Source organism: Vombatus ursinus, unplaced genomic scaffold (assembly GCF_900497805.2).
Source record: "Vombatus ursinus unplaced genomic scaffold, bare-nosed wombat genome assembly UNPS02014830.1, whole genome shotgun sequence".
NCBI lineage: Eukaryota > Metazoa > Chordata > Mammalia > Diprotodontia > Vombatidae > Vombatus > Vombatus ursinus.
In genome coordinates, this window is record NW_020954608.1 from 36,443,177 (window position 1) to 36,466,409 (window position 23,233).

Below are 23,233 nucleotides of genomic sequence, written 5' to 3' on the forward strand. Positions count from 1 at the left end.
TGGCATACAGTAGGCTCTTCCTAAATTGCCTTGACTTATTTTTTTGCCCAGTGTAGTGGATGTCCTAGAATCTTAGACTTTTAGAGTTGGATGTGATCTTAAAGGTCATCCAGATCTGTTAACACTTTCTTCTTACAAATGTGCAGTGTAGGTAACGATAGAGCCAAAAGCAGGACTTTTTGCTTCTGTTACACCAGACTGAAACCTAAAAGTTGTAATGAATGGTACCTTTGGACACTCTTGGTGCACTGGAATAACATATTCATGTTTTACAAAATATGCCACCTTTTATTTCTCTTTTTCATCCTTAGCAAATTCTAGACTTTCCCCTAACAGTGCTTCCCAGGGATGACACAAGCTGGTTCTTAGAGAATTTTGTTTGTTTTTAGTTTGAGGTGTTCGTAGGTGGATAGATTTTTCCTTCAACCAGCTACTGCTTTGTTTAGGTCACTTAATCAACTTTGGACCTCAGCCAACTCTCTAATACTTTATTATCTACTGGTTGAGATCTGCCTGGGGGAGAGAGTTCTTTTACCTACCCACTAATGAAATCATAGGTCCGTGATATATAAGACTAATTTTAATCGAAAGTTTCTGGAAACATGATATTGCTTAAAAAACAAAAATCCAAGATAACTCTTCGTTGACCAAGATCAGATCTGAGGCCATACCACCTGATCTTATCTAATCTCTAAAGCCAGGGAGGATTGGGTCTGCTAGTACTCAGATGGGCGACTACCTGCAAATACTGGGTGCTGTAGGCTTTTATTTCGGAGGTAGCAATGTACAAGGGGAAAGAGCATGGGATTTGGAATTGGATTTGGATTCAAATCCTAACTCTACCACTGATTGCCATTGTGACTTTGGGCAGGTCACCTCACCTACCAAAGCTTTGATTTCCTCATCTATACAATGAATGTGTTGGATTAGATGGTCTCTAAGGGAACTTCAGTTAGGAATCTAAGAGACTATGAAGTCTAAATTTCAGTTTGACTACATTTTATAAGTGTGTGTTCCGTGACTGATAATTAAAATAATTGACTGATTTTGGCAATATTTTGCACAGTCTATTAAGGGAGACCAAGGTATATCTTATTTGATTCGTGATTGCTTGTATTTTAAAAGGCAGTTTTTAAATGGGCCTGTCTTCTCAAATTACAAAACATCCCAGTGTAACTCCATAGGATCATTAGTTTCAAGCTGGAAGTGACCTTAGCAGCCGTTGAGTTTAATTCCCACCATGCCCATTTCATGAACCAGGAAACTGAGGCACATGAAGATTAGATGTCCAGTCACACAACTAGTAAGCATCTGAGGAAGGGTGTTTGAACTCAGGTTCTCTGAACTCCCAGGTCCATATCTCTTATATACGTGCTCCTTCTTATGAATATAGGTAATTTTTTACATGAGTGGAAGTGTTAGAGATATTCCACTGAGTCAGATTCACAGATTGTAGAACCCTAAGGAAGCACAGAGTGATTGATTTATCTTTTTTCAGTAATTCAGCATCAACCATTACATTTGCCATTTTTTTCCCCACTGTAAGTTGCTGCTGCATCAAGGTCTGTGAGTTTATTCATGTGAATGTGGCCTCATTTAAGTATACATGCTTATAAAGGTATTGCTTCCAAATGATTGACATTGTTCTTAGTCAATGGAAGTGTTATATGCCTCCCCTTCCTAGAGAACTGTCTTTTGTAACAGATAATTTAAAAAAACAAAAACAACCCAAATCATCGTTTAGTTAATCAATACCAAGTCCAGACTTAACTGTTGTGATCCCTGTCTGTGTTCTCTCCACTTCATCGGTGTATATAAGGCCTTTCTTTTTAATAATTGATCTCCTTGGACAGGATATGTCTTGCAAGTGGAATCCCTGCATCAAAAATTATGGACGTTTTAGTTACCTTCTTAGCACGATTTGATATTACTTTCCAGAATTGCCGGCCCAGTACACAAACGCTGTTATTTCTGATTCTCTGGGCTCTTGTCTACTTAGATCTGGTAACCACTTAACCTTTTTAGTGTTTAAATTGGCATCCTGTACCTGCCAACCCTATTTTATTTAGCTGGACTGTAGGAACAGACCATCTGTGGAGCTTTATGTTTTTGTATGCAGTAGTCAAATATATGCATGAGTGCCTCTGTAATTTCAAGACATAGATGCCAAAGCCCCTAAGGAAAATTAGCTGTTTCAAGGATAAAACTCTAGAATTGCCAAGCGAAGAGATGGGAGAAGGAATGAGGTCAGTTCTCAGATTGAAATGGAACCTTTGACATTTCATTTGTGGGAAATACATGATAAACTTATGTTTCTCATTTTTCAGAGCAAACTCAAGTGTAACCAGAATGTGTATATATACTCATCCTTAATTTTAATTACTATTAATAACCCCTGTAGTTTTTAATCTGTTAAATGTTCATATGCTTTGAAGATGCTGTGTGTGCGCGTGCCGCATGCCCTGGGAATAGTAAAGTATATTTAGAGCAAAGCTGGAAAGAATTTAAATCTGCTTTAACTGTATACAAATTTTTCTTTTGAGACAACTGAGCTTGTGAAAAGACTTAAAAATTTTCTTTTTACGAAGAATAATGCCTGGAAATTCTAGCTGTTCCCAAGGAGCACAAATTGTTTCATAAACAGAATTCTGATTATTTTTTGAAGCATCTTAGAAGGCAGGTAGTGGACAATTTTCTTTAGCATTACAAAATTGGATAACATTTGAGGGGCATGATTTTCTCGCAGACATGCCTGTTAACTACCACCTGTCTAACCATTTACTTGGTTGCCTTACCAAATGCTTAACAAAGCTGAGCTTGATTGTTCACATACCTGATATTTCTCACGAAATACAGGCTTCCAATCTTGTTTTACTTTTACCAAAGAGAGAAATTTTGTTGTGTCATAAACATGCTAGTTCTTGGTTTGAACACTTTGATAGAATCATTCTATTGGCTCTCTTCATTGTCTTTCACTGAAGTTGTGTATAATGATAATTGTATTTATGGTCACTGAAGGTAGAATCAGAATTGATTTTTATGAAGTTATAAATTAATACTAATCTGATTTGTATCTGCTGAGAGGAGCATTCCATGATCTGTCACAAAATTTTTATTTTTTATTAATGATGTAATGGATTGTAGATGAATTCAATTCAGTTCAAGCATTTATTAAGTACCTGCTCTGTGCAAGTCACTCTGGTTGACTAGCTTAAAGATTTTCAAAAAATCTTTCTTTGTAATAAAAAAGTGGCATTTTATGTTTTTGGACTTGCTGATCAAGTAGAATTGGAAGATAAAGTAATTATATATGGAAAGTCAGTGGTTTGGAGAAGTTATAGTTGAAATATAAATATATTCTGGTTAGTTGTATGTTTTGGATCAACGAGTATGTATTATATTACTGTTGGTTTCCCCTGCGCGATTATGTGCATCTTGACCCAAGTTAACTAGTTCAACTTTGTGTTATCCTGTACCTTTGAGTCTCTTCCCCCCCTTCTCTTGTTGCTGCCCATTCTTTTCCAAACCCCAACCCCTTTTTAATCTTCCACATGTGCCACTGATTGCTGATGGAAGAAGGCTCATGACCATGCTAACTGGGTTCACTACTGTATCATCTCAACTGTGCGTTCTTTGGGTTTTATGCCAGTCTATTTTCACTTCCCAGATTGACTCTCTAGCCCATATCCTTTGGCCTCTGTTCCATACCTTCTTTTCTCCTCATACCACCTATCCTACTCCATCTTCTCTTGCCTCTCTTTCTGTTTCTCTCCCTCCTCTCTCTCTTCTTTCTCTCTCTATTCTCCTTCTCCCTCTCTGTGTCTCTCTCCCTCCCTCCATCTCTCCCTCTCCTTTCTTCTTCCTTCCCTCTCTCCTTCTACCTCCCCCTTCCTCTTCCTCAAAAAAAGCTGTCTACACTCATTACCATCCACTGCCTCACCTCCCACTAAAATTTAGCTCCTTGCAATCTGACTTCTGACCTCATTACTCAATTGAAACTGTTCTGTCCCAAGGGTACCAATAATGTATTAATTGCTAAATCTGATGGCCTTTTCTCTGTTCTTACTCCTTTTGACCCCTTTTTGTGACAGCTTTTTGACCCCTGTTTAGCACTTGAGGCTGTTACCCAACTTATCCTCCTAGATCTGGGCTTCTCAACCTGGGATCCACAGACAGATTTCAGAGCATCTGTGAATTTGGGTGGGGGAAAATTATATTTTTATTTTCATAAACTAAAGTATAGCATTTCCTCAGTTTTACATTAAAAAAACCAAACATTATTCTGAGAGGAGGTCCATAGGCTTCACCAGACTGCAAGACGGTTCTATAATGCAAAAATGGTTAAGAACCTCTGTCCTAGGGACTCTTCTATCTAAACTTTCCTGGTTCTGCTATCTTCTGGTTCTTTTTTCTCCTCAGTCTCTTTTGCTAGAAGATCCCACCCCCTAAAGTTGTGAGTGTTCTCCTCCCTCAGAAGTGACTTTCTATATTTTTTGTATTTAATTTTCAGTATATACATTGTTTCCCTTATATATAAAATAAAAATTCCTTCGGGTAGATATTATATTGTTTGTATCTTTGTCTCTCCAGTGGCTAACATAACATAGTACCTGCACATAGCAGGTGCCTAGCAAATGCTTATTGAGCAAATGAATGTTAATTTATACTTTAAAAATATTTTAGTATATACCTTGCAAAAGTTACTGTTTGCTAATTTACCATTGGAGTGTCTAATGCCCACTGTAGTTTGATTGCTTATGTATAAGAAAAGCAATAGATGGGTGCTTAAAAAAAAAGAAACCCAGAACACTGTGTAAACAAAAAGTAGAACTTTTCCAAATCAAATGACATTTCAAATCCATTAGAAGAAATTGGAATTTAAAATAATGCTCTAATATCTAAGAATATAATCTCCCTTTATTTTATACATTTTGAAATTCAGATTTTTTCATGTTGAAAAAAGATGTAAAAATTCAAGTATTGTTCAGTAGTTTAAATAAAGTTCATGCAAATTAATTGTCACATTTAAAGTCATTGAAGTATTTTTTGACTATTTTTTACAGACACATAGACATGCCAGTAATTTTTTATTGACGTTCTGTTGGTCATTTCTTAATACATGTTTCCCATCACAACCTTCCTTTGTCACAGAGAAGTATAATTCTCTCCTTCCCCCCAACCCCAAATCTGTTAACATGTGCTTCATTCCACAGTTGTAGTCATGACTCACCTCTCTACAAGAAGAGAGGGAGGCATGCTTCATTATAAGTCCTTTTGTATCAAGAATGATCATTGCATTGTACAGGGATCATTGTCTTGTCTTTCTTAATGTTATTATGGTCTTTGTATGTATGGCTCTGTTTCAATTCAAGGAAGGCCCAAGTTTCTCTGAATTATTCATGTTTGTTTTATCTTATGGAATAGCCATCTGTTATATTAAAAATATTTCATTATGTTAATGTCAATTTGTTTATCCATTTCCAAAGGATCAGGCACCTGGTTTATTTCATTTCATGAACAAAAAGTTCTGTTATAAATATTTTGGACTATATGAGACCTTTCTGGATGTCTCAGACCTCCTTGGGACATATACCTTTGTCAAAATATATGAACATTTTATTTGCATTTCTGGCATAGTTCAAAATTCATTGTGGTATTTATGCAAAGAAATGCCAGAAGGCATTGTGTAGTAAAAGGAACATTGCAGTTAGTTAGAATACCTGGGGCTTTCACCTTTGTAGACATATAACCTGGAACAAATTACATGACCTCTTTGGGCTGCCATTTTCTCATCTCTTAAATGGGGAAAATGTATGTGTTGTGTATCTTACAGGCTTATTGTGAGGATCTTGTGAAAGCACTTTATTAGCTGTAAAGCTCTATAATTAAGAAGTAATCATTAAGAAATTTTAAGTTGTTAGATATTAGAGATTTAATATGGTGGTTGTGGTCAGAGTGCCACCTCTGACACTAGCTATGTGAACATCACTTTCTGAGCCTCAGTTTCTTCATTTTTTAAAAGGCAGATAATACCCATTGAACCTACCTCCTATGGTCGTTGTAAGGATCAAAGAGATATACCATAAACATTTTCTATACTTTCAGTTATTACTAATAACTGACATAAATCAGCAAAGTCAAAAAATGTTTTCTCTTAGAACATTTCCCCAGAATGGGTGAAATGGTGACCTCTACCACTTTTCACCAAGAAACCACTTAAACTTCCTGAAACTCATTCTGATCTGTGAAATAAGGTTCCTAAAGATGTGGCCTGGGGAAAGTTCCTGTTTCGTCCTCATTAATCCTGTGTCACCCATTCTTTTTTTGGTTGGTTTTTTCTGCTGTTTTTATGAACTCATTGAATGAAATGTACTTTGGCGAAGTGAGGAAAATCAAGAAATAGTAACCTTCATTATAACATCATAATAATAAATAAAAATAATTAATAATAATGTTAACTTGAAAATTGCCTGAAAATAGACTGAAGCATTTATTTGGACACATGTGATTCTCATGCTAATGTGCAGATTTTATGCACGTGTGCTCATTATTCTCCTATTTCCTGTACCTAAATGTGGCATTTTGAAAAATCACAATGAAGGCAATTTTCCTCTGACACAAAAATTATTTTATGAGAGTAAACAAGAGAAAGCCCTGAGGGGAGAAAATCTTTGGCGAGTAGGTGTCTAATTCCTTTGAACTTAGAACTATGGACTTTAGGTGACTTGTCAATTCAGAATTGACGGCTTTTATATAGGAAATAGGTACTCAGGAAAATTATGCTGGTAGAAAGGAAAGAAAGAAAAGTACCTAATGCCTTAAGAGGAAATTATATCAAATGCAAGAATGCTTAGAGCAAATGATTTGAAATGAATATTTTGGTTTTTATTTCCAACACAAACATGGATCCAACTGGACTTGAAACTTAAAGAGAATTTGGAACAGATTTCTCTGACTTGATAGTCTACATCTGTAGCCATGATAGTAGGCAATTGGCTCCTGGAAAAGACTGGAAGGAAATAAGTAACAACAGCAATTCAATTTCCTACTAGATGAATCTTTTCAAACATTGGACAATGCCAAGATTTTAAAATTTCCTTTAATAGTTTTAAAGGCCACTTAACTTCTTGGCCCCTTAAAGAAATTATGCCAGATGGCAGGAGGTGTACCTTGATTCTATTAGAAGCAGGTGTTATTGTTAATTCATCCAAGTTAGCGTAATTACTTTTGCTTAGTCGACCTCTGATTGCTCTAATGAGTATGAGCAGGACTTCACTGTCTTCACAGGGGAACAGCAGGTTCCTTTGGTGGTGAGGAAGGGGGGAGAAGGAGGGGGAGGGAGGATGATTCAGTTGGAATTGCTGCCCTGTGTAGCCTCCTCAACCCATGTGTGCTGCCTGCCCTTGTCTGAAAAGGACTGGCTTTAAAATGCTCAGAAGACCACAGTGAAGTAAAACTCCAGGGACCACTTACACCTCCTTGACCCTAGACGTGCCCATCTGATATGTATTTGAGAACATATATTATGTCAGAAAAAAAAAAGAAATTACAATGTGTCTGAGTAATGTAAACATGTTAATTTACACAGAGATACCAATACTTTTTTGGAAATCAGGCAGAAAAAATACATATATGAGCATAAAAATATACTTCTAGGTAAATATGTTATTGTAGATTATGCTAGCAAAACTACATGTGAGCTCTGGTGGATAATAACATAATAATTGCAATTTGACAGAACTTCAATAAGTTCTGTTGAGCACAAAAATTTGTCAAACAGATTTTCACAAGTTTTTGAGTGTTGTTCTCCATTTAAACCTTCTTTTGTGATTTTATTTGTATCCCCGAATTTCAGAGGAGCAAAGGTTGGAGGACAGCAGGGCTGGGAGGTGACAGAGAGAAATGTGGTGGAAGGGAGTGTGGGAGTGGGGCAGCTTAGGGGTGAAGGCCTCTGGGGAGTGAAGAAGGAATGAGTGAAGGAGGATGAGCGTGGAGGGCAATGATGTAGGCAATGGTACTATTGGACTTTGTGTAACATGAAAGGGAGGGGTGAGTGGGGTAGGGAGAAAGAGAGAGATGGAGAGAGACAGAGAGAAAACAGAGGTGAGGATTAGTGTAGAGAAAAGATAGAAGCCAGCATCCCTGCCTGGTACAATCAAACCTAAAACCTATAAATATAGATGCAGTAATCTTTGTCTTATTCTTGTAGGCACCACTTGTTCAGCTCTGATTCTTCCACCAAAGCCCCACATTAAATAAGTGATGTCCAGCCGGTCACCCCTCCCCCCCCAAAAAAGAATACATCACACACAGACACAACCATGAAACTATTACTACTGACATGTTTTCCACTGGAACAGTTGTTTAAAAAATAAACACAAGAGGTTTACATTGAATCGGGATCACCTATAGTAAGAAGAGAGGTATATTGGATTGTTAGAATAAGGGAATAATACAGCTATGAGAAAAGCAGTAAACAGAGATGCACAGTTTGAATTGAGGTAAATCTGTTCCAGATTTGATGGATTTTATGATTGTAGTTGTGTTTATGTGTTAGAAATTTTAAAAAAATCTGATTATAATTTTTTTCTTTTGAGACAGTGCTTTACTACATACCATGAAAAGCAGCAAAAACACATACATCTGATTTAAATATAGGAAAAATTTCCAACTGATGGGAAATACTGTATGAACTCTCTGTATATGTATACATCCATTTTGATGTCTATAATGTGTACCATGGTCACTATATTGGTTTCATGGTCTACTATATTGGTTCTGTTCTCATAAAAAATCAGAGATTAATTGGCTATCTATACATTGCTCTTCTTAAATTTTAGATCTCTTTGTTTGAAGATTAATTATTGCTAGGGTAAACTAGGGACTACAGTTGGTGGAAAGAGGACTCAAGTTGGAAGATATTTTTGACTACTTTAGGGGAAAAAAATCAAGTTGAATTTAACATGAAGAAACATTCCAGTCAGTTTTTTTTTTAAATTTTCCAATATAGTTTCTTTGATTTGCAAATGATTGTAAACAGATTCATCATAGCCAAATTAGGGCTGATTTATAATCCTAGGGTCAGAAAGACTGGACTTAGAAGAAATGGTACTCTGGAAAATTTTTTTTTAAAAATAGTTCTTATAAAAATTATGTGTTGTATAATTTTGATGCTTAGAAACTTCAGGTTTGTCACAAATAGAGTATTTCAGAGAGCTGGTAATATTTTAACCTATGTTAGTAATAAATTGTGTATCAGTATAAAAATAATAGTTTTAAAGTAAAAAAAAAGCCTGAATTTTCAGAAAAGGAAATTATTATTCAGATTATAAAAAAGATTCTTCCTTTCAAAAGGGGACTAAAGGCTGCCTTTAAATAATGCTTCTCTCATGCATTTCAACTGCTATTTATTTAGGCTATTAAAATAAAGATTTAAATGAAACTTTTCAGAACTGTTTCTTTTGTATAGGTATACTTACATTTTCAATTTGTCTTTGATGATATCTGTTAGAAAATGAATGATCCCGTTTTGCTTTGGAGATCAGGGTTGAATAGACTTCTAAGAATTTATCCAATGAATGAAACATAATCTTCTCATAGTCATAGAATTAGGATTGCAGTTCTGAAATGTGGTTTTACCCCTAGGTGAAACAACAGAAGTGAAAATTGAGGAATTAGCATTTAACCACATGCCACATGCATGTTATAGAATAACATTATTGCTATCTAAACTTTTTTTTTTTTAAAGCAAAAATGCAGGCCCTTGTCAGGTGTGTTCAGCAGATTAGGTAGGACTCTCCTTGGAGTGCAAATTAGAAACAGGAGATTTTTTTTTTTTTTTTTAGAATTTTTAATTGGGAAGGTCTTAGTGTGGGGCATAATGCCTCATAGATCGTGTCACATATTTTAGCCAATCCCAGTTTGTATTCTGTTAGTACATTTGTAAGCACTTTAAAAATTTTACTTTTATGTCATTTTATAATAATTTAAAGTTTGCAAAGCACTTTATGTATATTTCCTTGTTTGATCCTCACATTGACACCATGTGGGGGCGTTTCTTCAATACTTTGATAGACCTGTGATGTCAGTGATAGATGTACTCTCTCTAAGTGATGCTGATTGTACCCCTTCCATGCCTTCTTTCCATTTGTGATATTCATGTTTTCCTATCCTTCCTCTGCAAGAGTTAACCCAACCTGCTGGCAGGCCTTTCTGTAGGACTTTTGACATTGTATGGATACCAGGAAAATATATAAGCTGTCCAGTGGTTGTCCCTTGCTCTCAGTACTTGATGAGTCATTCTTTCCTAGTCATATCTCTCTCTAATGGTGGCCTTTACATCTGTTCTTCTCCACATGTTTTCTCCTCCATATGTCACTGCCACTCACATCCACTGTTGTCCTACATAAACTGTCCAAGTGGGAAGGTAGCTTCCTACCTTCATGCTTTGGTCACCATGATGTTCTATGACTTGGAGCCATACAGTATCACTAAAAGAATATTTATGTTAAAAAGATGGGCCCTTGTTTAGAGCAGATGCCCAAGGTCATTGAAATCACAGCATCGTTTCCTGAGAAACCAGCCTTTTCCAGCCTTTTCTCTTCCCATTCAATGCTGGACCCAATTCATTTCCCAGTTTCTGTTCTGGAGAAGTATACTAATAATGACTGGTCCACTCAACTGCATAGCATAGTTTATGTGGTAAGGTAGTTAATATAGGTGATATTATCCTCATTTTACAGATGAAGAATCTAAGGCTTAGAGGTTAGGGGTCTTGTTCAAGTTCATATACTACTAAGTGTCAGAGTCAGTGTTTAAACCCAAATTCTCCCCACTGATGAGTCCAGCATTTTTCTACTTTACATCATAATTTCTCTCTCCTTATGTTGTCTCCTTTGCTAGATTGTAAGTTCCTTGAAGACAGAGAGGTATCTCTCTCATTTGTGACATTTGTACTCCCTAGCATAGAATATTTCACACACTGGGAACTTACCATTTGATTAATTGACCAAATCATTGGATTGAGGGTTCCAAAGGACCTAGGAGATAATCTGATCTGCCACCCTGTTCCTCAGTGAACCAATTATGAAAGATTTTGTTTCTATTCTCTTTAAGAACCTCTGGCAAAGATGAATCTATAGTTCCAAGCTTCTTAATGATACATTAGAGGTCTGTCATTTTATCACATTAAGCACACTTTTCTCCCCTCCTCCCCAACTCCCCCAACAATCCATGAACAACTTTTCTATCGCTTAGTGACTTGCCGTATCAGAAAAGTTCAGCATCTTACATCTAGCCTGGTGTCAAGCCCCGTTTCAGCTGAGCTCTGCTGGTCTTTGGACAGCAGACATGTAGTCCAGTACTGGGCCCATACTCAAAGGACTTTCTGCCTTCATGTAGTGTCTTTAAAGGTTGCTGGCATGGTCATAGAACATTTGGAGTTATCTTTCTGCTGTGATGAGTCATCTGTATAGAACTTGAGTAGAGGAATAGTAGTGACCATGCACTATTGTATAGTGCTTTATGTTATTTTCCTCACACAGTAACCCTGTGGGGGGGGTGTTACAAGTACTATCACTTTTATTCTTTAGTAAGTCAATATACACATTTTTAAAGCACCTATTATATACCACTCACTGGGGATACAAAAAACAGGCAAAAGCCAATCCCTATCTTAAAGGAGCTTACAATCTATTGGATTAGGAGACAGATTCAAAGACATGACATCCCCAAGAGCCAGATGTGAACCAGAACTAGGACATTTGAGTCTTAGTCTGGTGCCTGGCACATAATAGATGCTTAATAAATGTTTGTTGATTGACTCTTTCCACTTATGTGCTATTTTCCCTCTTATGTACCCTAAATCTGTCCAGCAACAATTTAAGTCTGTCCCTCCTTGTCCTGTGTTAGTAGGTTTCCAGGTACATCAAGACATGCTCTCTTAAGTTCTCTCTTTAGCCTTTTATACTTTATTGGGGTGTCTTGTTTTATGGGTCCATTCCTGTTGTGAACAAGGGTGACTTTGAATGGATGAATTAAGTCACAGACACCTTTTAGGAATAGATTACTTTTTCTAAGTGAAAACAATCCAAGTTTGAAACATGAGTTGCCTAGAAATCACCTACTGCCACTGTTGCTATTGGTACATGAACTTGTCTTTCCCTCTCAGCCCTTTCTGTTCTGTCTTGGTCATTGGTTTTATTTTGTGTGTGTGTGTGGTGTTCTTTAAACAGCCAGACTCTACTGTGGTGTGTTGTACACCAGTGAATGCATTTTTGCAACAGATTTCTTGTGACTGCAGGGACCATGGCACATTCTTAAGATTTTTACAGTCCATTAGAGATGCTGAATTAGGTTTTTGTTTACATAATGCCAGATAGCTTCAGAGTGTGTGTGTGTGTGTGTGTGTGTGTGTGTGTGTGTAAGACCAGCTGATTGAGTTGTTTGATAGTGTGTGGAAACCTGTTTTGATAACTGTTCTGTTTAACTGTATTTTACAATGTAATTGGACCCTTCAGGAGAGAAATAGTTTATTCTAGAAGCTAGGAACAACTAGGTGTTTAAAATTTGTTTTTAAAAGAAAAGAAAATTGCTGGAAAAGAAAATCCCTTAGTAAGGAACAAAGAAGAGTTAGGTTGAGAGATAAAATAATTTGAATTTTCCATTTTTCAACCAGATAGTATCAATTAGACCAATGCCTTTAAATATCTTTTCAGGAATACAGTACTTACTATACTAATGAAGAAAACCTAGCTATTTAGCAGACCTTCTTTTAGCATCCTTTATATGTGTGGGCATTTACTCTTAATAGGATGTGCCTATCACCCTGGCTCATCATGGAGCTTACTAACTTGCCTGTAGAAGTAACGTGTGATAGAAACTTTTTTTAAGTTATCATTTATGTTGCATTGTTTTTGTTGTTGTTTAATCATGTCCAACTCTTGGTGACCCTAGGGACCAAAGCATGCCAGGCCCTTTTTTGTCTTTACTATCTCTCGAAATCTAAGTTCATGTTTGTTGTTTTCATGACACTATCATCCATCTCACCTTCTGTCATCCCCTTTTCCTTTTGCCTTCAATCTTTCCCAATATCAGGGTCTTTTCCAGCAAGTCCCATCATCTCATTATGTGGCCAAAGTATTTAAGCTTCAACTTCAGTATTTGATCTTCCAGTGAATAGGCTGAATTAATTTCTTTCAGTATTGACTGATTTGATCTCCCTGCTGTCCAGAGGACTCTCAAAAGTCTAATGTTGCGTTAGCCCAGAGGTAAACTATAGGAAATTTGACTTTTCAGAGAGGAAAGAACTGGCTGCAAAAAAGTAATTCTTGAGTACTTGATAGAAAATTAAGAGAAATTCCAGTTTTGTTATTTTGTCATCCAAAGGATTTCCTGACTGCCTGTGCCTGTGAAGAGATACTTTAGAATGAGACTTGATCTGCATTTCAGCAGAGGGCACCTGTCCACCTCCCTGAACTCAGAAAAAAGAGCTGATAGACTTAGAATATGATGTTTGACTTGCTGTCTGCTGTATCAATCAGATGATAAGGAGAGTAGGTTGTCACCTTTAATGCATTTGACCCCCATTACAAGAGTCTGATTGTTCAAGGAGAAGGCCTGAACATGCTACCTTGATTGGGGTCTATGTACAGGTGGACAATTGGTCTGAGGAGCATTCCTTGCAAGCTGACAAGTTGTTGGACTGTTTACACCGTGATAGCTAGGGTTCAAACTGTAGAATCGTCATGTATTTCCAGATTCTGAAAGCTTGAATCAAAATAGTTTTCTCTGCTGTCTCCTGCTCTGTATTTGTTTTCTTTCAGAGGACATTTCCAGCTCAGATTAAGATATATAATGTTTTCCTGTCATCCTGAAATATACTCATAAAAAGATGGTGGTTTGAAATTTAGGTTTACTCATGTACTTATTCCTGTTGTGAGATGTGACTTCTTCATTGAGGCACTGTTGTGTGAAAATAAGTTATTCTAAAGTGTTGATGGACAAATTCCTACGGTCTTGAAATAACACTTAATGATCTTCCTGGTTTTAGCCAAGGTAAGAATGGCCTGAATGGATGCTGAGTTGATAGAGCTATCTGCTGTAGATTAAAATCTATCCACTTATATTGAAAAACATGGTTATTTGATGATCCAGGGAATGGCTCAATTTCCCTATTTCTAGAAAGCATAATAAATGTTCAGAAGTTTATTAAAAGGAATTGCTTTTTATAACGCATTTCTCATCTCAGTTTGGAACTAAAAGTCAAAATGTACAAATAGGGGAGTGTTTAGCATTTATTAAGGATTAAGCACTTATTAACTTTAAGGTTAATAAAGTAGTAGATCTTTTTATTTATTTTAAATATATTTATTATTGCAAAGTTGTATCATTTGATCCTCACAACAATCCTGGGAGGTAGATGTTATTATCGTTTTCCTTTTATGAATGAGAAAATGAGGCAAACAAAGGTTAAGTGACTTGCTAAGGTCACACAACGAGTCAGTGTCAGAGATGGGGCTTCAAGTTCAGTTCTCTCTATCCCTTGTGCCACCTAGTTAATAGTTGTAGTGTGTTTAGCATGTTCGTGAGTCTTGAAGAGCACCAAGACAGACACTGTCTTCCTTAACAATTGTTGTTTGTCCCTCCTTCTCGAAGAGGAACATGACATCAGGAAGACGATGCCATCACTTACAAGTGAATTGGATTGAAATGAGGGAGGGCTGTGCAAAGTCACCAGCTTCACTTTCTCCTCTGGAGCCATCTGGCACCAGTGGCCAGATATAGATCAGGACAACTGGAGATGGTTCCCCCCTCCCCCCACTCCTTGACATTTATTCTCCATGGACAAGCATTCTTTTTTTTCTCCTAGCAGCTAGAGTTGTTTAGGTATGCTTTTCTTATGTGCACTCCTAAAAGGAATGCCCTTTGTTTTTCAAATGGCTGGTGGCAATGAATGGTAACATTTTTGAAAAGTCTTTGTGTACATCTAAGCATTAATAAACAAATTTTACGTATAATTTCACAAGATTGTAAGAAGTGTTCCTTCATGCAGAATTTAGTTAAACAACTTTAGAAAGCAGTTTTGTGTATGTATGTGTTCAAATGTTTATTTTATGTACAGACTGTACTTTGCCGTATGTGAAATATAACCCAATCTGGACCCATTCCCTTGGATCCTAAGATACTCCCAAACCTTGGGGATAGTCTTTGATTTCCTCCCTGACTTTGTCTCTTGGTTAACAATCAAACTTTGTTTATCCTTCCTTTTGTCTCTTCCTTGTTCTTAGTATCACCGCCCCCTTCTAGAGGGTTCAGGTGCTGCCGGACCATTTCTACTGCCTTTTCTAACATTGCACATTTTATCCCCCCCCCCACCCCTCCAACCCATCGTTTGCCTTCTCAATCTTACCTACCTTCTTCTGCCTATTCAGTGGCTTGCTATTGGCTGTTACATCAGATTTACCTGGCTTTTGAAGCCTTCAGTAATCTGTCCCTACACTTTCTTTGTACTAGAATTTTCAGTCCTCTGATCTATGTTTTCTGTAGTCTGGTCTGTACTCACCAATCTTTTCCATCTCTGACTTTCTATACTATTTGTTGTTTTGTGTCCTCTAGTTCAGCAATATCCAATTTACTGGTTTGTATTGAGATTGAATTCATATAAATCTCAAATCTTCCTTCAGATGGTAAAATTCTCAAAAGCAAGGTCTGCATCTTTATACTCCTTTTTAATACCTGTGTGTAATGTTTGTTCCCAGAATAGATAAGTATTTGTGGGTGGATTCATTGGCCCCATTAGAGTCATTGAAATAGCAGTTGGACTTTTGACTGGTTGACTTCTTTGTGTTTACATGTTCTTTCCTCACCTTTTCACAGCCATCAAAGAGAAGTACACAGACTGGACGGATTTTCTTATACATGATTTGACTGGCTCTCGAACGGCACCCGCCAATTTACTGGAAGGTGTATGTATTATGTATTATGTTGTTTTATAGTTTACTTTTTGATTGGACGGGTCACATTTTACCTGTGCAGACACTCTAGCTTAGGACCCAAAAATACCAAATGTGTTATATTTAGCATAAACAGTTTAGAGCTTATGCCTTTGTGCACCTGATTTGGAGTACACATAGAGCTCTGCATGAATCTTGGCCATTTATCCTCATGGTGATGTAGAATCTTCATCTGTGGTAACATGTGCATCAATCACAACATTACTGTAGTAAATATGGGGCTTACTGTCATATTCTCTAGGACCTCATGTTACAACTGAAGTTAGACACATTCTAGTGCAGACTCTTGGATTAGTTTAATAAATGGTTCCACACTAAATATTTTATTTCAGAAGGATTACCCTGCGGTAAGATAGCTCAAGTGAAAATTAATAACCTAGTAAGCTTTCCTTATGCAAACCAGAATGGAAATAGTTTACTCTGGTTTTTTTTTTTAAAGGATTAAGGTTAATATTAGACTTTTGGTATTAAAACTGTAGGTTGTACTGAAGAAAATAGTATTATAGCTGACAATCATGAGAGTGCCTTTGGAAACATTATTTTGCTTTGACAGACTGTTGTGACAAGACATATTTGTATATTTACTATGTAAAATGAAAATAACAAAATTATTGTACTGAGGTATAAACCATTATTGGACTGAAAAATGAACTGCCAAATATGTTTCATCTGGTTTTGCAGAACCTATCATTTAATAATCCCCTAAAAAAAAAGGCAAAGCGTTTTGGTTTGGCGCCTTTTGTGCAAGAATGCTAAAAATTGAAGAAGCAATCCGTTTAGGTTTAAAAAAGGTGATAGAGTGTGTGGAGTTTTGTCCTTAAGATCCTTCTCCCTTTTACACACACACACACACACACACACACACACACACACACAAAATACGAGCATGCATCTGTCCTCTACTAGCAAATGGCCATCAGTAAGTAAGTTAATCATTTTGACATTTCTTTTAAAAAAACAACCCTCGAAAACTCCAATTTTCTATTTAATTGATGGCTGCTGTCATTATTTGGTATGATTAGAAAATCAAAATGTGTTAGAAATAGATAGTTTACACTACTCTTTTCTCAGCAAGGGTAATTATTTAAATGCCTTTTAATGTGGTAACAATTCTTAATGAGGATTTAAGCTGTTGTAGGTTAAATAAACCAACTATGGGGCAGTTTCAGAAAAGAAATAACTACACAGTCATGGTCTACAAATTAGTTAATTACTGATGGACATTAACCATGACAGAGACATATCTATGTTATGAGAGACTACTCGATGTCTAAAATGGTGCTAATTCTTAAATGAATATTTTTGAAGAGTAGTTATTTTAGTATGTTATTTTAACAACCCCTATCATAACCATCTATTAAGAGTGTAGTAGCCTTTTCTCTGTTAATTAATACATATTTTATGCTCCAACATTATTCTACCTCTTAAAATTAAAATTATCCTAAAGACAGCTTTACCCAGACGGGGGAGGGAGGTGGGGTGGTGATGGTGGTGGTTTGTTTGGTAAGAAATAAGTGCAAACTGTTATTTTCTGTTTACATGTGATTTTGTTACTAGACTATAGAAATTGGCAAAATTGTGTGTGTGTGTGTGTGTGTGTGTGTAAGAAGGGAAGTGTAGGGGGTTGGCTATGGAGAGGATGGGGTGGGGGGAAGGGAAACACCAGACTGTTTGATGATAGCTTGGATGGTAGTGTGAAAAAATATAATCTTCTGCTGTCATCTGTTTCCATGAGAAGTCTCAAAATAAAGTTTAAAATAAGGAGTTTTGCTTCTGTTTAAACAGCCTCTGCGAGGGAAAAACCCTGTAGACCTCATTACAGTTGATTCCTTAATAGAACTTCAGGATTCTCAGAACCCCTTTCAGTACTGGATAGTTAGTGTGATTGAAAATGTTGGAGGAAGATTACGCCTTCGCTATGTGGGATTGGAGGAGACTGAATCCTATGACCAGTGGTTGTTTTACTTGGATTACAGACTTCGACCAGTCGGTTGGTGTCAAGAGAATAAATACAGAATGGACCCACCTTCAGGTAAAGGTTAATGCATGTAATAACATTTTAATGTGGACAATGTCTTCCAAAAGAATTTTCCCTCCTTAGAGTTAAATGAGTGTCCAGGTTCATTTTTTGGATCCTGGGAAATAAATTGATAAATAAAAAGATGTTTGAGACCTTGCACGGCCTTTACTATTTATAGCCACAAAATTTTATTTCACATGCTTCTCAAATCTTGCTGATTAAGCAAGGAAAAGCTGGGACTCAACGAGGAGCCATTTTGAACACAGGGTTTATAGTATCTACTGCATGATGTGCTTGTGGGACAGACTTCCTTGCTTCTTTGTATTCTGAACACAGATTGCTGAAGGTTAAGTATGCATTTTTTGAATAGCTTCTAAAGACTATAATCCTAGAATTCAGTAAATAATATGTGATAAAGAAGTGGCAAAAAAAAAACCTCCTACACCATTTAGTAAACATATACTGTGTGCACAATTCCTTTCTAGCCACCCAAATATTGGAATTTACAGTCTAATAGGAGATAAGAGATGGCAGCTCGGGTACAGTCAAAAGATCTGTGGCCAAATCCTGACTGATAACTTACTGTTTGTGTTACTTGGCAAATCACTTAATCTCTCTGGGCATAAGTTTCCTCATTTGCAAAATAAGGGGTTTCCACCAAAATGTGGTCTCTGAGAACCCTTCCAGCTCAAGATTTAGGATTCTGTCAGAAGTTGTAACATCACAGGAAATGAGAGTGGTGATCTGTTTGGATGAGAGTTAGAATAAGCCATTGAACAATATGGGAACATTTGAGCTTTCAGGGTTCTCTCCAGTGTTCTGGAGTTGTTCTTTTGGCACTTTTTTTTTAACCATTTATTACGAAACCTATTTTCAAACAGGTGCATATCATGTGTATGAGAAACACATTTATTATTGTCTGAAAGTATTATTATTGGATGAGACATTTTCAGTATCCTGTTAAATGTCTCATTGCTTATGGACCTTATCAACATTTGGATGTGAAACTTTCAGTTAGAAAGAAAGGAAGTTATTGAGGAATTAGAGATATAAGGAAAAATGTTCTTTCCTTTGAAAAAGCCAGCTTTGGAAAGAAGCTCAACTGCTTGGGGTTATTAAAGGCATCAGAGCATTTTCCTTAGGTATTAGTTTCTCAAACTAGGCAGCATAGTATAGTGGATAGAAGTTGGCTTTAGAGTCAGAAAGACCTGGTTTCAGTTCCTGACTGACCTATATTGTTTATGTGACCATGGACAAATCACTTAACTTCTCAGTTCTATAGGTACCTCTCTAGGACTGTAAGTACCAGAAGAGTTGTTAATCAGCATTAGCAGAGAAAAAAATTTTTTTATTGGGAGATCCCATTAAATCACAGGGTCAGATGTCTTCCCCCAGACCCCCAACTCCCTTCCTCCAATTAAAACTATAAAAGGAATTATTTAATCTATCTCTGATCATATAATACAAATCCAAATTTTTTTTCTGCAGCTGTTCCAAAGGACTTTTAATTGCAAAATATTTTCTTCCTAATTCTCTTCCCCTAAGTGTTTGTATTCCTTTTAAAATTTATGAGAGATTATAGAAATGTTAGGTGGTATTTCATTATTATTGTTGTTGGCAACATTTTGAAAGGCAGCCAAGAAATCTATTTATAATCTGAGTAATTTTGGAGTATAATAACAATCCATTTCCATAGGCAAAGAAACAAAGGGCATGTCAGTATTGTGAGGAAGTATCTAAGATTGGACCCCATGGAAAAGCCATAGCTTAGCAGAGAAAATTGTACTTTGTGGCTCTGTAAATATCAGTTCAGGATATAATTACCATAAAATTTTGGAAGAAATTCCTTTGCCATTCATTTCAAAAACTGATAACCAAACAAAGAATTATCAGTAGCTTGTTAAATGTTTTGTTATATCCCTAAGACTCTGAAATCATGAAATCACCTTCAGATAGAAGGAATAGAAAATGTTATCGTGAGATATTTGTCAATGGGATCTATTCCTTTTAGCAGTGAATACCTTTTTTAATATTAAAAAAATCTGATTCATTTTCTAAGACAAATGTAGTTCTTTTTTCTGTGGAGAGCTCATGGCAGTGCTTAAAGACATGAGAAGAGCCGGTCATCATCTGAAAGTTTTCTTTCAACATTTTAATAGGAAAAGAGGGTGGTATGAGAGGAAGAAAAGAGAGGAAATGGAAACACAGGCTCAGCACCTTTCAGTTCTTCTCCAAATATAGTAATTACAAAACGAAAACTTGGCTGTAATCTTATTAAGGCTATCAGCACCCATATGAGTTAGGAGGAAAGATATTATCTTTGTATTAAAAATGGGAAAATCAAGGAATCAGGTTGTTCCAAGTATTAAAAAAAATATTTTCATACAGGAACAAATGGAGTGTTTACATTATAATCTCATTTTCCTAATCCCAGAGAGAATGAATTACAGTTACAGGCTCCCTTCAGGTAGCAAGGATATTTTATCTGACCCCATTTACTGTTGAACAGATAAGTGTTGACTAGTCTGAGCTCTTCACTGGCTGATTGCAGACAGGTAGGGAGATGTGATGAAGATAGCCTGTAGTTGGTTGGAATTCTGCTACCTTCTCTCTACAGAATTAGCTATCTTTGCTCTGTGATTTAGTCAGTCATTTTTTCAGTCATGTCTGACTCTCTCTGACCCCATTTGGAGTTTTCTTGGCATAGATACTGGAGTGGTTTGCCTTTTCTTTCCCCAACTCATTTTACAAATGAGGAAACTAAGGCCAACAGGGTTAAGTGATTTGCCCAGGGTCACACAGTTAGTAATTATCTGAGGCCACACTTGAACTCAGGAAGATGAGCCTTCTTAACTCCAGGCCTGGCACTCTGTCCACTGCATCATGTTTTATACCCTTAGGGCTTAGTGTAGTATCTGGTGCATAATAGGTGCTTAATAAATGCTTATGATTGATTGTAGCTTTGGGATGAGCTACATTCTTTCAGATGTCTTTGTTAAGTTCCTGTTGAATAGAATTAGAGTTCTTTATTGGTGGCTTGATTGTGAGGGTGGTTGGGGCTCAGTGTTCTGTTATCTTTTTATTTCCCATTCTTCAGTTTTGTGTTTAAACTCAGCATTTCTGGTCTTCATCTGCACAGTAGGGATGTGAGGTTGCATGGTAGAGTATTATTTGAATTGGGCCATTTCTGTTCTCAAATATTCAGATTTAAGACTATAAGGCATGTGGATGGATACTTGCCTGACTAGAGTTATTAAGATTGACTCTGGGGGGACAGTCATCTTGATGTTTTGAGGTCTTTTCCTGATCGAGCATTCTATTTTTTTTAATGTGTATCCTTTTTTCTGATTTCTCTAGAATGATTGTTCCACCAAAACAATATGGTGTCAAATACTGTCATCTACCAGCCTTCAAGTTAAAATTTTTCTGAATAAGGAATTTGGTACCTGCCATGCATTCTTCCTCATCACTACTACCCTCATCCTTGGGGAATGTAGTGTACATGTTGGTGGCCCCTTAAACCTCTTTGCCACACCCAGCTTATTGACTTTTAATCCTATTACCTTTATTTTCATTCTTTGTAAGCAACCCCTCTTGTTCTTATCATGAGTTCCTATCCTTTTGTCTTTACCCTACTTTGCTCCCAAATCTGTTTTTCATTCTCATTATTACTACTCTGCTCACCGTTGACTAATTAATTGTGCATTGAGGTATTGCTTTTAAATCCCTTGACTGTCACCAATTAATTCCTGCCCATCCTCAAACCTACCATCTTTCTTTTCAGCTCCTGGTATTGCTGAGTGCCGTTAGAAGAAATCAGATAATCTTGCCAACTGAGTCTACTGCAAACCCATGCTATCTAATCTAATTTGGACCTTGATTGCTACATAATAATCCTTTTTTTTTCTTTTTGATTGATACTGACATGTTCCTCTCCCCTCAAGCCTTCTAAACTGATCCAGACACCACCTCCCTTTCTTATCTTTTTTTCTCCTTCTCCCCTTTTTCCCTCAGTCCCCAGTAGACAATCTACATGACTGCCTTACTGAGAGAATGAAGGACATTAGTTGTGATCATCCTTTAAAACCTCCCTACATCTTCACCTCCTTTGCTTTAGTCTCTGAGGACAAGGTTGCTTCTCTTTGCTTTTAAGGCCAGCGACTCCATCTATACTCTTTCTTCTCATCCTTTCCTCTTCCTTCCAGACGTTTGCTTCACCAATCCCTGTCTTCTCTTTAGTCACTCCCTTTCTTCTGACTCCTTCCCTGAAGCTTACAGACATTCACAGGTTTTTTTCCAGCCTTTAAAAACAAAGAAAGGAAACTCTTAAATTGATCTCACCATCCAATACGTCTTATGTTTCTCATTCCTTTTGTTGGCAAACTCCTGAATAGTTTGCGTTTGCTGTCCCTTCTTTCTTTCCATCCACTCTCATTTCAACCTCTTAAGTCTGGATTCTGAACGTACCACTCTACTGGAACTGGAGCTTTCTTTGATGTCTTCATTCTTCTGTGCAGTGACTTCTCATTGGTCCTTCTCCTCGACTCCGGCTTTTGACACTGTTGTTCACCATCATGGAGTGATTCTTCGATCTTCTTCTCTCCCTTGGCTTATGTGGCTTAGAGGCAGCTAGGTGGTGCAGTGGAGAGAGCACTGGACCTGGAGCCAGGAAGGCCCAAGTTCAAAAGTGACCTTGGACACTAACTTTGTGACCCTGGGCAAGTCACTTACTCTCTGCCTGCTTCAGTTTCTCCATATGTAAAAATGGGGATGATAATGGCACCTACCTCCCAGGGTTGTTGTGAGGATGATGAAATAGTCTTTGTAAAGTGCTTTGCAAAAAGTGCTATATAAATACTAGCTATGATTTTTATTATTATTTCTGTTTTATTCTATTATTATTATATATAAACATATATTATTATTTATAATTATATTTTATTATTTCTTTTCTAAACTGGTTCTCTTATATGCCTGACCATTCCAATTTCTTTTGCTGTTTCATTATACATCTCCCTCTGACTGAGCATGATTTTCCCCTTGGACCTTGGTCCTCTCCTCTTTCTATATTCTCTCCTCCTATGTTTTTGTCTTCTACCATGGTTTCAAAGATCATTTCTATGCAAATCCCTCCAAATTGAAATAGTCAACCCTAAGTCTCTTCCACACACCATTCCTGCCCCACCAGTTACCTCATGGA

The 23,233-nt window shown here is 36.8% G+C and overlaps 1 protein-coding gene across 2 annotated transcripts in view; it reads left to right on the forward strand.

Annotated features, from left to right (window-relative positions):
* The window catches only part of SFMBT2 (Scm like with four mbt domains 2), a 300,526-nt gene that overhangs the window by 136,567 nt on the left and 140,726 nt on the right, over positions 1-23,233 (forward strand). For both annotated transcript variants that reach the window (XM_027838774.1, XM_027838773.1), the window contains exons 5-6: positions 15,877-15,965; positions 17,799-18,045. In XM_027838774.1, coding sequence (XP_027694575.1) covers positions 15,877-15,965; positions 17,799-18,045 — 336 coding nt within the window. The remainder of the gene's footprint in view (positions 1-15,876; positions 15,966-17,798; positions 18,046-23,233) is intronic.